The sequence below is a fragment of the Saccopteryx leptura genome, chromosome 11 (genome assembly GCF_036850995.1).
Source record: "Saccopteryx leptura isolate mSacLep1 chromosome 11, mSacLep1_pri_phased_curated, whole genome shotgun sequence".
NCBI classification, from domain to species: Eukaryota; Metazoa; Chordata; class Mammalia; order Chiroptera; family Emballonuridae; genus Saccopteryx; species Saccopteryx leptura.
The window spans coordinates 58,617,730-58,631,716 of record NC_089513.1 but is presented as its reverse complement, the minus strand read 5'-3'; the positions used below and the strand labels follow the sequence as shown (position 1 = coordinate 58,631,716).

Below are 13,987 nucleotides of genomic sequence, written 5' to 3'. Positions count from 1 at the left end.
GTTTGTAAGTTAACTTGGCTTTCTTGTTTGGGGTGCACAAAAGCCTAACACACAACTTCCTCGTGTACATTTTCTAATTTCTAACGTGTGTATCTTTTTGAATCATCTAAGCGTGATCGATCTCTGAAGCCCACCGAGTGTGCTCACCCTGGGTATTCCCACAGCTTCCATCTCTGAGCCCAGCTGCGAGCCACACTCGGCACCCTTAAGTAACTGCTGACTCCAAGCAAGTTTGGTAATAGAGGGGAGAAGGCCCTTACAGTTGCTTTTAATATTGCAAAGTAGGGTGAAAATGAAGACCCTTGAGGTTTGAGGGAAAAGGACATGGAACAAAGACATCCCCCCCCCCCTTGCCTTTAACTAGATTCCTCACAGGAAGTGGAAAAGCAGGTTCTTCTCAGAAGAATCAGTCTTTCTCTTCTCTTCTCTCCCTCTGCCACAGGTTGGGATCTCTTCCCATGATTTCAGCACAACTCTCTTATATTATTAAATTTTTCTCTATGGATAGCTTAACTTACCAGCGTTGGGGGCCATACATTGTGTTGACCATTGTTTTTTCTCTTCCTTTCTCCCTCAAGGCTTGGAGCATCACCTACCACAGCTGGTTGACTTTTGTGCTATTAATTTGGTCGTGCACTCTTTGGATGATTCGCAACAGAAGAAAATACGCTATGATCAGCTCTCCTTTCATGGTTGTCTATGCAAATCTGTTGCTGATATTACAGTATATATGGAGTTTTGAACTTCCGGAAATTAAAAAGGTCCCGGGATTTTTAGAAAAGAAAGAGCCAGGAGAACTTGCCTCAAAAGTAAGTGAATGGGAAAATAAGAAAACAAAACATTACACCCACAATAATTATAATAATCATGCCTAAGCAAACACTTACAAAAAAACAGGTACCAAATATTGACTGCTTTACAAAAATGAATAGATGTGAATCTATAAGAAATCATTTATATTGCTTTGAGGTGTCTGAAATTTCAAATCGAACAAATATTACATCGTGCTTTTAGATTTTATTTTAAAGTGACAGTGCTTTCCACTCAAAGAAAAAAAAAGATAGTCTAAATTATTTTTAGTATAAATTATAGTATAAAATAATTTTCAACAGGTGTGTCGTGGCAGGCACACTGGTGTGGTGCAAGATTTTTTAAAACATGCAATAGCTGACTATGTAGTCAGGGTCACTAACCTCTTTACCTTTATATTGTCAAATAAAAGAAAATGGCAACACAACAATAGCCATCAATGTGAGTAAATCAAAATTATGCCTATTTTTTTTTTTTTGGTCAGGTCAACAAAAATTACATTTTTTCGTGAGCCACAGAATTTTAGTAATTAATTAATGTGTGCCATAATATGAAAAAGGTTGAAAATCAATGACATAGTAGAAGTTAGATGGGGCAATAGGAAAATAAAATGTAAATGTATCAAAGAATTAGAAGACTTTGACATTAATTTGCAGAACAGGCTGAAAGCATGGCTGCTTCAGGCACTTACTGATTATTAGTGAAAACATTGTTCTTCTCCAATTACACCTTAAAATGGTTTTTAACGGCAAAAAATCAAATATGATGTGCTTTTTTTTTCTATTGATCATATACTATGCCTTCATCTGCAGTTAGGAAGTTCATAACCTTTCACTATCCATCTGTTTTCTTGTCCCATTTGAGTAGTTCTACCTCAGAAGGTTAGGTGCCTCAGTGTTTTGCTTTGTGAACAGAGTAGCACACTGGGCATCCATCTCCCCTTTGTGCTGATGGCTGTGTTAGGACAGGAAAGGTAATCCCGTATAATTATGAATGAGCCTTGGAAACCTTTCTCTAAGTAGAGAACGGCTCTCTGAAAGAGACATTTACTTACATCCCATGAAATCCAACTTTTTTACATGTTCCAAGTAGCCCATAACTAAGGCATTCAGGCATAAATGAGATATTGAGCAGACTATACTGAAGACTGGTTCTTGTAACAGATTTTTTGGTAAAGACTATTGAGATAAAGGAAGAAATCTTAACAGGTGAATGCTGATGACAATTAGATCATAATCCCCTGTGTCCATGGACCATGACAACTTTATTCATTCATTTATTCAGTCACATAAAACTCCCATACCTACCTTACTTGCACCTTTTCTCCCAAACCTTACTCTCTGCTAAAAGCCCACATAATACTCTCATTCAGAGGTCACCTTAACTGACACTCTATTCTTTTTATTCTTTCCCTTTCCATCTTTCCCTTTACACACACACAACTGCCAAGTTAGTCTTTTTATAAAAGAAATTTAAAAACTCATCCTCTTGTTGTTTTTTTTGTTTTTTCATTTTTCCGAAGTTGGAAACGGGGAGGCAGTCAGACAGACTCCCGCATGCGCCCGACCATGATCCACCCGGCACGCCCACCAGGGGCGATGCTCTGCCCATCTGGGGCGTTGCTCTGTTGCAACCAGAGCCATTCTAGCACCTGAGGCAGAGGCCACAGAGCCATCCTCAGTGCCCGGGCCATCTTTGCTCCAATGGAGCCTTGGCTGCGGGAGGGGAAGAGAGAGACAGAGAGGAAGGAGAGGGGGAGGGGTGGAGAAGCAGATGGGCGCTTCTTCTGTGTGCCCTGGCCAGGAATCGAACCCAGGACTCCTGCACGCCAGGCCGATGCTCTACCGCTGAGCCAACCGGCCAGGGCCCTCATCCTCTTGTTAAGGGAGAAAATATGTTCTTCAGTAGTGTCACAGGAAAAGAATTTCAGGGACACTCATCAAGGAGCCGTTTAGTGATAGCGGCAAGACTTATCAGAGCAAAAAGTAACTAGAGTCAGTACACTCTTGGAGAAGCAGAGAGTGGGAAGACTGTAGGCTAGCAGCTGTGTGAACTCAGAAAAGGAAGTTGCAGCCTGACCAGGCAGTGGCACAGTGGATAGAGCATTGGACTGGGACTGGGAGGACCCAGGTTCAAAACTCCGAGGTCACCAGCTTGAGTACGGGCTCATCTGGTTTGAGCAAGGCTCACCAGCTTGAGCCCAAGGTCGCTGGCTCGAGCAAGGGGTCATTCACTCTGCTGTAGCCCCCCGTTCAAGGCACGTATGAGAAAGCAATCAATGAACAACTAAGGTGCCACAACAAAGAATTGATGCTTCTGATCTCTTTCCCTTCCTGTCTGTCTGTCCCTATCTATCCCTCTCTCTGCCTCCTCTGTCTCTGTCACACAAAAAAAGGAAGTTACAGAGGCAAAAGGAGAGCCCTCTGCCACTGGTCGCTGCTCCCCTGGTTGGGGACCCTTAGAGTTCATGAGAAAAGAAGGCAGACAGTACAAGCCTGTGAGAATGAAGGGCATGGTCACGCTCCAAGGAGGGTGCACTGGGTTCTTTGTCTTGTTTCCATGTATTTGCTGGGGTTTGGGAAGGAACAGGCTTTCTTCCAACCTACCCAGTATCTTCCCTGGCTTTTCCCAAGCTTTTCCTGTGCCTTCCCGCTGTCCAGTTTCCTTCCTGGATTTCCTGGGGGCTTGTGCCCTTACCCTATCAGATCTCTTTCCCAGATTTTCCCAGGTTTTCCCCTCCCCATCTGATAGTCACCATTTTGGCTTCTACTGCAAATGCACTCAGTGAAAGGAATTTTCCTTGCCATTTTCTCCCCCTGTTAATACAGCTGACTGATGCCATCCCCAGGTGCTTGTTCCATTTGTTCCCTCCTCTTTTGTTAATTATCTAACTTCCTACTATAATATAGTGTGATCTGAGCCATTACAACCTAGCTCAAAATATTGGTCAGACTTCTCATTAATGGCATGTCACCTAACTAGTTGAATTATCTCCCTGTCTAACCGAAAATTAAAGTTCTTTGGAGGAAGGAGACATTTTTGGAAAAATAAATATATTACACGTAAAAAATGTTATTCTCAAGAGACTAAGGTCTGCATTTACATTTTAATGTACCCAGGAGCTCAAAAAAGAAAGAAAAAAGTGCAAGGCTCTGTCATTGATAATAGTAAAACTCTAAGATCATAAAATCTCCATCACAGTAACATTGGCCAAAGACATTATTAAACACACACTGGTAGCAGAGTACTGGATGGGTTACTGTGAGAGAAAATGAGAGAAAGAAAGAATATGGCCTGGTTGCTCAAAGGTCTGGGCGCCTCTGGTAGAGCCAGACTCAGCCACTGCACAGCATTCTCTCGCTCCTGGCTCTACCAAAGCCCACCAACCACTGCCTTCAAAGCCTCGCCTTTAACTCTCCTTCCCAGGAAAGATGTCCCATCTGCCCCAAGCTGTTCCTAGGCTGTCATGCATATGCATTCGAGAAACTAATTTCTTTCCCAACTTGTAGCTATAGTTTAATTTATTGTGACCTCTAAAAGTCTAATTCCAAATTTTCAAGAGTATAGGCATGCCAGTTCTTGATTTCACTGGGTGTTAAGCGTGTTTACCAGGACTAATTGGCACTGGTTTATGTTGAAGGTAACTAATAAGTGGATGTTATGGTTGGTTAAGTGGGTACTTATTCAAAGGGAAAAATGACCCACTCGTTTGCCTATTTTTTCATTTCTTTGGCAAGTATTTATTAAAATCCTATGAACCAGAATGAGTTACCACATCCCACCCACGAAGATAGCTAGAGTTAAAAATAGACAGTAACAGGTGTTAATGAGGAGGTAGAGAAATTGGAACCTTCATATACTGCTAGTGGAAATGTAAAATGATGCAACCACTTTAGAAAATAGAGTGGCAGTTCCTCAAAGTGTAACATAGAGTTACCACGTGACCCAGCTTTCCATTCCTAGGTATGTAACCAAGAGAACTGAAAATTTATGTTCACATAAAAAATTGTACTTGACCAATGTCACCCCAATAAATTCAATAATATTTTTTAGGTGAGAGGAGAGGAGATAGTGAGGCAGACATCCACATGCACCCTGACTGGGATCCACTTGGCAACCCTGTCTGGGGCCAGTGCTTGAGTACCAAGCTATTTTTAGTGCCTGAGGCTATTGCACTCTGAGGGAGCTATTCTCAGTGCCCATGGCCATGCTCAAACCAATAATTTACTGGCCTTAGGAGCAGAAGAGGGAAAGAAGCAGATGGTTACTTCTCCTGTGTGCCCTGATCAGGAATTGAACCTGGGACATCCATATACTGGGCCAATGCTCTATCGACTGAGCCACCATCCAGAGCCAATATTTTTTTAAAAAATTACAAAGCTATTCCTTTAAATGGGTAGGTCTTGAATCACAATGGCTGCTACTCAGTACACATAGTTGATCATTTAATCAGTTAATGCTAACTGAAGTATGTTAGGCATGTGTATGGGCAGATAGGTTACTAGTGTTGGATTAGATATAAAGATATTTTATCTTTATAGATAATTTGGCCAAAGGTAATGTCAAACCGTATTTTCTCAGTAAAAATGAGAGTATGTAATCTAACAAAACAAAAACTAAAACAAAAAAACTTGTCCTTGAATCCTTGAATCCTCATAGCAGTGTTATTCATAATAGTTCCCCCAAAATAGTAACAACTTAAATGTTCATCAACTGATTAATAGATAAATAAAATGTTGCTTTCATACACTTGAATATTATTTTATAATAAAATGGAATGAAGTACCAGCTCATGTTACAACATGGCTAAACTTTAAAAACATTATGAAGTAGGAAAAGCTACTTACAAAAGAATACCTACATAATTCATTTGAACATAATGAACATTTATATAAAACATAATGAACATTTATATAAAATGTTCAGATTAGACAATCTATAGAAGACCGAAAGTAGGCCGGTTTGCTCAGTGGATAGAGCATCACCCCATCGTGCAGACGTCCTGGGTTTGATCCTTGGTCAGGCCACAGATGAGAAGTGACCATCTGCTTCTCTTCTCATCCCTCTCCCCCTTCACTCTCCCTTCCCCTCTCACAGCCAGTGGCTCGAGCATCGGCCCGGAAGCTGAGGATAGTTTGGTTGATTCAAGCAGGGGATTGCTGGGTGGATCCCAGTCTGGGTGTGTGCTGGAGTCTGTCTATCTCCCCTCCTCTCACTTAAAAAAAAAACTAAGAAGAAGACATTTTACCACTAGTGGTAGGTGGGAAGAAGAGGGGGTGACTACTATGGTGCTTCTTTTGAGAGTGATGAAAATATTCTAAAATTGACCGCAGTGATGGTTGTACAACTCTATCAATATGCTAAAAACCATAGAATTGTACACTTTAAATGGGCAAATTGTATGCATGTAAATTATCAGGCTCTCTATTTTCTGAAGAACAAAGCTGGAAAATCATAAGATTTTCTCTCTTAGACCTAAAAAACGCATTAATTTACAAATAGTAATGTACATGTTATAAAATAATTCTCTCTTTGATTTTGAGAGATAATTGAGAATATGAAGGATATTTTCTAGGATGAAATGCTGTTTTTCCTGTCTTCAGAATTCTTCAAAATAAGGAAATTGTGGAGTCAATGAGTATTATAGAAGTATGTCTTCCTGTTACAATTGTGCTGATGTCGCAGTCAGGACAGGAAATCAAGGGCTAACTCCATGAGGACAATTGCCGTAACTGATTTTTGGACGATATGAAAGTAATGTAGACTGTCTGGTGCATCTTACCCGGGCCTTGCACGGTGCCAAATGTGACCCTGCAACTGAGCATGCACACTAGCGTCCTCGGGAAAGGGGATTGAGAAAGCCCATTGAAATCAAGCGGGCACTGATTCTGTTTCAAATACAAAGGTTTACTGAGCCAGCTCCCACTGAAATGGAGAGAACATGTTGTATTTGTTGAAATGGACTTACACTTAAAACGGTGGCTTCATTCTTGTTGTGCTCATTCTCTGCTTGCAGATACTTTTCACCATTACTTTCTGGCTCCTGCTAAGGCAGCACCTCACAGAGCAGAAAGCCCTTCGGGAAAAGGAAGCTTTTTTATCTGAAGTCAAAATAGAAACTCAGGAAACTGAAGAAAAAGGTAAATTAGTGTGTACAGTGTGTGACGAGAGATATCTTGTGCTCAGCACAATTACAAAGAAAGAGCCCATAAAGTACAAAGGAAAAGCCACTGTGTTCCAGAACAAAAGGATGCTGACATTAACCTGGAATGATAAATAGCAGTGTTATAGTGCGTAAGGTTTAGCGTACACATGAGAGCTTACAAGGAGTTTTTGAAAAATATTGTATTGGCCCTGGCCAGTTGGCTCAGTGGTAGAGCGTCGGCCTTGCGTGCAGAAGTCTCGGGTTCGATTCCCGGCCAGGGCACACAGGAGAAGCACCCATCTGCTTCTCCACCCCTCCCCCTCTCCTTCCTCTCTGTCTCTCTCTTCCCCTCCCGCAGCCAAGGCTCCATTGGAGCAAAGATGGCCCGGGCCCTGGGGATGGCTCCTCGGCCTCTGCCTCAGGCGCTAGAGTGCCTCTGGTTGTGACAGAGCGATGCCCTGGAGGGGCAGAGCATCGCCCCCTGGTGGGCAGAGCATCGCCCCCTGGTGGGCGTGCCAGGTGGATCCCGGTCCGGCGCATGCGGGAGTCTGTCTGACTGTCTCTCCCTGTTTCCAGCTTCAGAAAAATACAAAAAAAAAAAAAGAAAAATATTGTATCATTTGATCCTCACAAAAGTGATTCCCACTGAAGGGAAGAAGGAATAGGCCTCCGAGAAGTGAAATGATGCCTCTGAGGTGCCACTGGGACGGTCACCAGAGTTCAAAATTGAAATGGTAGTTTTGGTTGGTGTTCATTAGTGCCTGTTTATTTTTCTAGAACCTGTTATACTTAAAGCTATCGTGGATCTTGAAAATAAAATAAGTGTTATTAAAAGAGTAATTAAAATATTATCAACTATATCTCCTTGAAAATGTAACTCAGGGAGGTTCTAAAAATTGACTATGATTAGTTATAAATGCTGCCTTGTTTACCAGAACAGTCTAAAATCATTCAAATCATATACAGTAACACATAAAATATATGCTTCCATGGTCCACACATGACCCTTGTCAAAGTGTGGATTTGGACATGGGACCAGCAAGGTATTAATGGCACGGTCTTTTGTTTTGAAGATGACGAACAAGATATACAAGTGGAAGGAGAAGCTGAAGAGGAGGAGGAGGAGGAAGAAGAAGAAGAAGAAAAGACAGAGAAGCAAGAGAGTAAGAAAGAAGAGGAGGAGGAAGTGGGAGAAGATGATGACCAGGACATCATGAAAGTACTGGGCAATTTGGTGGTGGCCATGTTCATCAAGTACTGGATCTACGTCTGTGGAGGGATGTTCTTCTTTGTCAGCTTCGAGGGCAAAATTGTGATGTACAAAATCATCTACATGGTGCTGTTTCTGTTCTGTGTGGCTTTGTATCAGGTGCGTAAACCATTGTCCTCCATTTTTAATCCTCGCACCCACCCCAGGAATATATATATATATATATGAGCTTCCTTAGACAGCATTCTAAGTTACTTTAATCCTATGCACATGTCATTTAAGTGATATGCGATTCAAGCGCTACATACTAAGAATTCTTAAATGGAAAGTGACTATCTTCATCTTGTTCATTGTTTTTAAATTGTAGGTTCTTAAAAAGTAAATAAAAAATAGTTTGTGATTTTTTTTCCAAAAATTCTTAAAGAAAGAAGACTGTATCATTAGATTAATTTTAAATAGTACTTTAAGAACAGTGGCTGAATAATCTAAAATACTGTACGATACCCAGTTCACATGTATTTTACACTCTGGAATTGGAAAATATTGGTATGCGTCTACATATATATGTATAATGCATCAACTACTTTAGTATTTCATTAATTAGAATTTATAAAAGATTATATCATAATTAATTAGCCTCTCCACAATTTCAGTTTTAACCAATAATAGAAGTTTTAACCCAATGATATAAACAAGTGCAACAGTAAAATATTTTTGCAAGCACCAAAGAAAAGATACAAAGCAACTACAATAAACAAGAGTATATTATTGTGGAGGTAAAAATATCTCAACTGAAATCAGGAAGGTATTCTGTAATGAATATCCACAGGCTGTGCTACAGAGAGATGTTTCTCTCCGTGTTGGTTTCACATTTTTAATCATATAGTAGCACCTTGAATATCAAACCCCCGGCACTTTTCTTCTAGCAAGAAACAGAGTGATGGCAGCATCTACCATACCATTCCTTGAATGCTTCCTATAGACCAGAGCTTGTGCTGCGAGCTTTATGAATATTACATTATTGTCTTAATAACTTTCAAAGTAGATACTTATAGAAGAGGAGACTGAAGCTCAGTATGGCCCAGCAACCCACCCAAAGACACAATCAGCAACTTCTGATCGTACTGAGATTCCAACCCAGATCCACTTAACTTGACGAGGAACAGAAAAAACTAAAAATTAAATAGACTTTATTTTTAAGTATCTGTAAATATCATCACTGTCTTAGTTGAATAAACCAGTTTGTTTGTTTGTTTGTTTGTTTTGCAAGTTTTCCTATAACCAATTTTTTTCTTGTTTGTTTTGAACATCTGACTCACAGGTGCACTATGAATGGTGGAGGAAAATTCTGAAATATTTTTGGATGTCTGTGGTTATTTACACTATGCTGGTGCTTATCTTTATATACACATATCAGTTTGAAAACTTCCCAGGCCTGTGGCAAAATATGACTGGCTTGAAAAAAGAAAAGTAAGCAATTTTGGTGTGTGATGGGAGTCAAAGTGACAAATAGGGTGAAGACCTGAATGCGTATTGTTCAAAATATTTTTATGGAAGAGTTTACTATAATATGATGTCATCAATGTCTATAAGTCCCCTGAAAACAGGATTTATGTCTTAGTCACTTTGTGTCTTCTCTATCTAGCCCTGATCTCGGCACATAGGAAGAACTTATGAATATTGACTGAACAGCAAACTGACTGAAAGGGAATTGTTAGCTTCATTGTAATGAAATGACATTTTCTAATGTCAGTTTCATGTGACTCAGACTTGCTTCGTATTAACCAGTCGTGTTTTCTGCTTTCCAAATTGGAGCTCAGTTCTTCAGTCCGTCATTAGGCGCATGGACTCAGAAAGTGGCAACTTCTCCTCATTTGTGTAGCTTATGCTAAGGTTTTAAAGAGTAGCTGACTTACCGGAAAAAGAAATTTAAGTGCGTATAGACTAGTGACAATGAAATAATTTTTCCTGTGCACGAAATAAATGGCACTCTATCCTTTCCCTAGTTTGCTTCTTTGAATTTCTGAAAATAATTTAGAAATCCAACCAGAATTGGGCATAGAGTAAATATACTTTGGTGACTAAGAGAAAAGATTAAAAGGAAAGGATCACCAAGGAGCTAGACTGAAACATAGTTAACATTTATTCAACAAATATTTATTGGACGACCTCCAGATGCCAGGCACTGTTCTGTGCTGGGAACACAACAGGCAGCGAGACAGAATCTGAGCCCTTTGCCATTTGTATTCTGGTAGGGGAGACAAACAAACAAATAAAAAAAAGACTTAATGTGCAAATAAATCCATTACAAATTGTGACAGGCCTGTGAAGGAAACAGAAACAGGCTGGGTTAGGCCCTGGCCGGTTGGCTCAGTGGTAGAGCGTCAGCCTGGCATGCAGGAGTCCCAGGTTCAATTCCCGGCCAGGGCACACAGGAAAAGCGCCCATCTGCTTCTCCACCCTTCCCCCTCTCCTTCCTCTCTGTCTCTCTCTTCCCCTCCCGCAGCCAGGGCTCCATTGGAGCAAAAGTTGACCTGGGCACTGAGGATGGCTCCGTGGCCTCTGCCTCAGGCGCTAGAATGGCTGTGATTGCAGCAGAGTGATGCCCCAGATGGGTAGAGCATCGCCCCCTGGTGGGCATGCCGGGTGGATCCCAGTCGGGTGCATGCGGGACTCTGTCTGACTGCCTCCCCGTTTCCAGCTTCAGAAAAATACAAAAAACAAAACAAAACAAAACAAAAAAACCCAGGCTGGGTTAGTAAATAATGAGGGATGCGAGGCATAAGTGGAGTGGTCAGGCCAGGCGTCAATAAGTGGATGTCATTTAAATCCCACCTGAAAGCTAAGAAAGAGCTTGTCTGTGGGAGAGCATCCCAGGCAAAGACAACAGCAAATGCAAACACGCTGAGGCAGGACGGAATCTGGCTGATACGGGGAACTAAAGGAATGTTCTCCTGGCAGGAGCAAAGGGGTGGAGAGTGGAAGGAGAAGAGGTGGGAGAGTTCAGCCAGGCACCTAGGACATCGCACGTGGCAATTGGTAGCCGTGGTTGGTATTTCATTCTTGGTGAAATTTTTAAGACTTTAAAGCATTCTGAACTGGCAGAGAAAAAGGGATGTGTCAGGAGGCAGGATCAAAACGAGAAGACTGCTCAGTGAGCAATAGCCATGAAACCGTGAGGCACGCTGGTGGCTTCGCCCGGCAGAGGTGGCAGTAGAGATGGATAACAGAAGTGCGCAGATTCCAGAGATGGTTCGGGCAGTGAGCAAAAAGTAGGTGAACGAGATGTGAAGGCAAAAAAAGGATCAAGGAAGGCCTCCTCCTGACTTTGGAATTTGGCTCATGGAATTAGGCGGCTGTACCAGAGGAGATTTAAGCAGGGAGAGTGGGTGGAGAACAGCTTGCCGGAGGAAACGAGGGAAATCAAGAACACTGTTTTGAAAACACTAAATATGAAATAACTCTGAAACAACTGATTTATTTCCAGTGGACATTTAGGTATCAGAATCCATAGGAAATGCCTGAGCTTTAAATGTACATGAGCCATCGATGTAAAGATGGTGTTTAGTCCCCAGGAAGAAGGAGATTTCCTAGGGAAAAACCAGCTAGAGAAGCTCAGCACTGAGCCCTGGGAGTACTTCAGCCTCTGGAGGTCCAATACAAAGGAGGAGATAGTGACAAAAAGGAAAACCAGGACTGTTTCAAGGACTAAAGGCAAGACTGAACAAAGATAGAGCAGCAGCCACCGAATTTGGCAATACTGGGGTGGTTACTGACCACCAGGTACATTGGACTCTGGAAAGGAAAGCCAGAGTGGGATGTGTGGGAGTGAAGGGTGTGCCCAGTGGTGAGCCCGGTGAAGGGGAAAGACCGGGCTGGAATTCATAGTGAAGAGACTGTGTCTTCATTTCCTAAAGAAAGTTCCTGATTTTTTTATTTTGTTTTGTTTTACAGGCTTGAGGATCTTGGCTTAAAACAGTTCACTGTGGCTGAACTATTCACTCGCATATTCATCCCAACCTCCTTTCTGCTGGTGTGCATTTTACACCTTCACTATTTCCATGATCGGTTCCTGGAACTCACAGACCTTAATTCCATTCCCAGCAAGGAAGACAGCGCCATCTACAGGTGAGGGAGCGCAGGAAGCACAGAACTCAATGGGAAGGCAGCTTTATTTAATTCCCCACCTTCCCTCGCTTGCCTTGCAAAAAGCCAATAATTTAACTTAGAGTTTCAACCTTGAGTATCAACCTGTGAGTGAAAAAATAAAAAAGAAATATGGGACATTTAATGACATTTTTTTAAACAATCGGTAATGATTTATGACTGATTAAATTGACCTTGATTGTAGTCATTGAGTAGATTCAGAGTAGCTGTGCAGACGAAAATACCTCAGAGTTGGTGATGCATATTGTGTCAAGACTGGCGATGTGTTTTGGGAAAGTTACAAAATCTAGCTAATTCAAAGGATGGGTTTCCTATGGTGCTGACAATCAGTAAGGAGTCATCGTGAGGAAGATCATACCAAAAGATGATGGGCAGAATTTTCCCTTCCCTCTTGGAAGTGAGCCTTAGCTAAAAGGACAGAATCTGCAGTCGACTAGTAACTAGAATAATGTTTAAGAAGAGAAAGTGAAGGCAACATCTTTTATCAGCGTTCTGTTGTTGTCTTTGCATCAATAAATAGAAACTGTCTACAAGTAACAGAGGGGATATTGCTCTCTCTGCCCATGTGTGTTGAAACCACAATAGGTTATTGTAAATTCCTCAATCTGTTGTATCACAGGAAAATTACCATCATTCTTCTAATAAATGTCAATATGGATGTTCTTCTCCGCTCCATCATTCAGTGTTTGGAAAAACACTTGTTCCTTAACTAAGGAAGCCAAGGGCTACATTAAAGCACACAGATGCCACAGCTGAAAATTCTCCTTAACTCTTTTTCAAGGGAAAAAATGAGTTCATCAAAAGAAAAAAAGATGAAGTAGTTTTTTATCATGCACAGTTTATAAAATACCAAAGTTTCCATTTTCTGCTGTAGTAGGAGCTGAAATTAAAGATAATTCCAAAACATTTTTATTTATTATGAAAAACATTTTATAATTTTTATCTATTTACTTATGAACAGTAGATTAATTTTTCTCATTGTGTTTAGTTGAACTTACAGTTTCATTTAGTTTTTCTTCTGAGCAAACTCTAGATGACTGTCAGTGTGTCAATGGCCCCCAACCAATAGAATCAAGAGGTATCAACCAGTCATTATTTCTTATCCTATTTTGCTACCATAAATAATCAAGCTCAACTAAAACTTTCTCCTCTCAATGCTTTAAGAGGAGAAGGGTATGAATGGGGTAAGTGGCTGCCTTCAATGACATTAAGAAAAATAAAATAATTATTAGGTTTATCAGGGTGATCATTTTGTAAGGTATATAAATGTCAAATCACTATGTTGTACATCTGAAACTAATACAATATTGTATATCTAATGTCATTGAAAAATAAATTTTAAAAAAAGTAGAAGTGTAAGAAAAAAGATGTTTGAAGATCCCTAGGAAAGATTATTTATAGGCAGACTTGTTGGCAAGAGAAATAACCCTAAGATTAAAAATTTCTAAAAGCAATGCCTGCATAGAAAAGTGAGTTGTCAATAATTATAAAAAGTATTATTTGATGATTTTTGACATTACTTGTGATACCTGTGGATTGAACTAGTATTTGATATTTAACTCTGACAATGTAACATATTCATTAATAAAAAAAAATCTTTTAGTCAGCAGAGTAGATTAAAATGATTGTGAAAGAAATGTAACTATTACTAATTG

General features: G+C 40.6%; 1 protein-coding gene and 1 non-coding gene across 3 annotated transcripts in view; both read left to right on the top strand.

Annotated features, from left to right (window-relative positions):
* Window positions 1–13,987, top strand: part of PIEZO2 (piezo type mechanosensitive ion channel component 2) — a 496,788-nt gene that overhangs the window by 363,262 nt on the left and 119,539 nt on the right. For both annotated transcript variants that reach the window (XM_066352258.1, XM_066352260.1), the window contains exons 13-17: window positions 579–809; window positions 6,827–6,950; window positions 8,029–8,324; window positions 9,487–9,635; window positions 12,120–12,293. In XM_066352258.1, the coding sequence (XP_066208355.1) occupies window positions 579–809; window positions 6,827–6,950; window positions 8,029–8,324; window positions 9,487–9,635; window positions 12,120–12,293 (974 nt within the window). The remainder of the gene's footprint in view (window positions 1–578; window positions 810–6,826; window positions 6,951–8,028; window positions 8,325–9,486; window positions 9,636–12,119; window positions 12,294–13,987) is intronic.
* TRNAA-UGC (transfer RNA alanine (anticodon UGC)) lies at window positions 7,162–7,237 on the top strand. Its single transcript has one exon. It is a non-coding gene; the product is annotated as a tRNA-Ala (tRNA).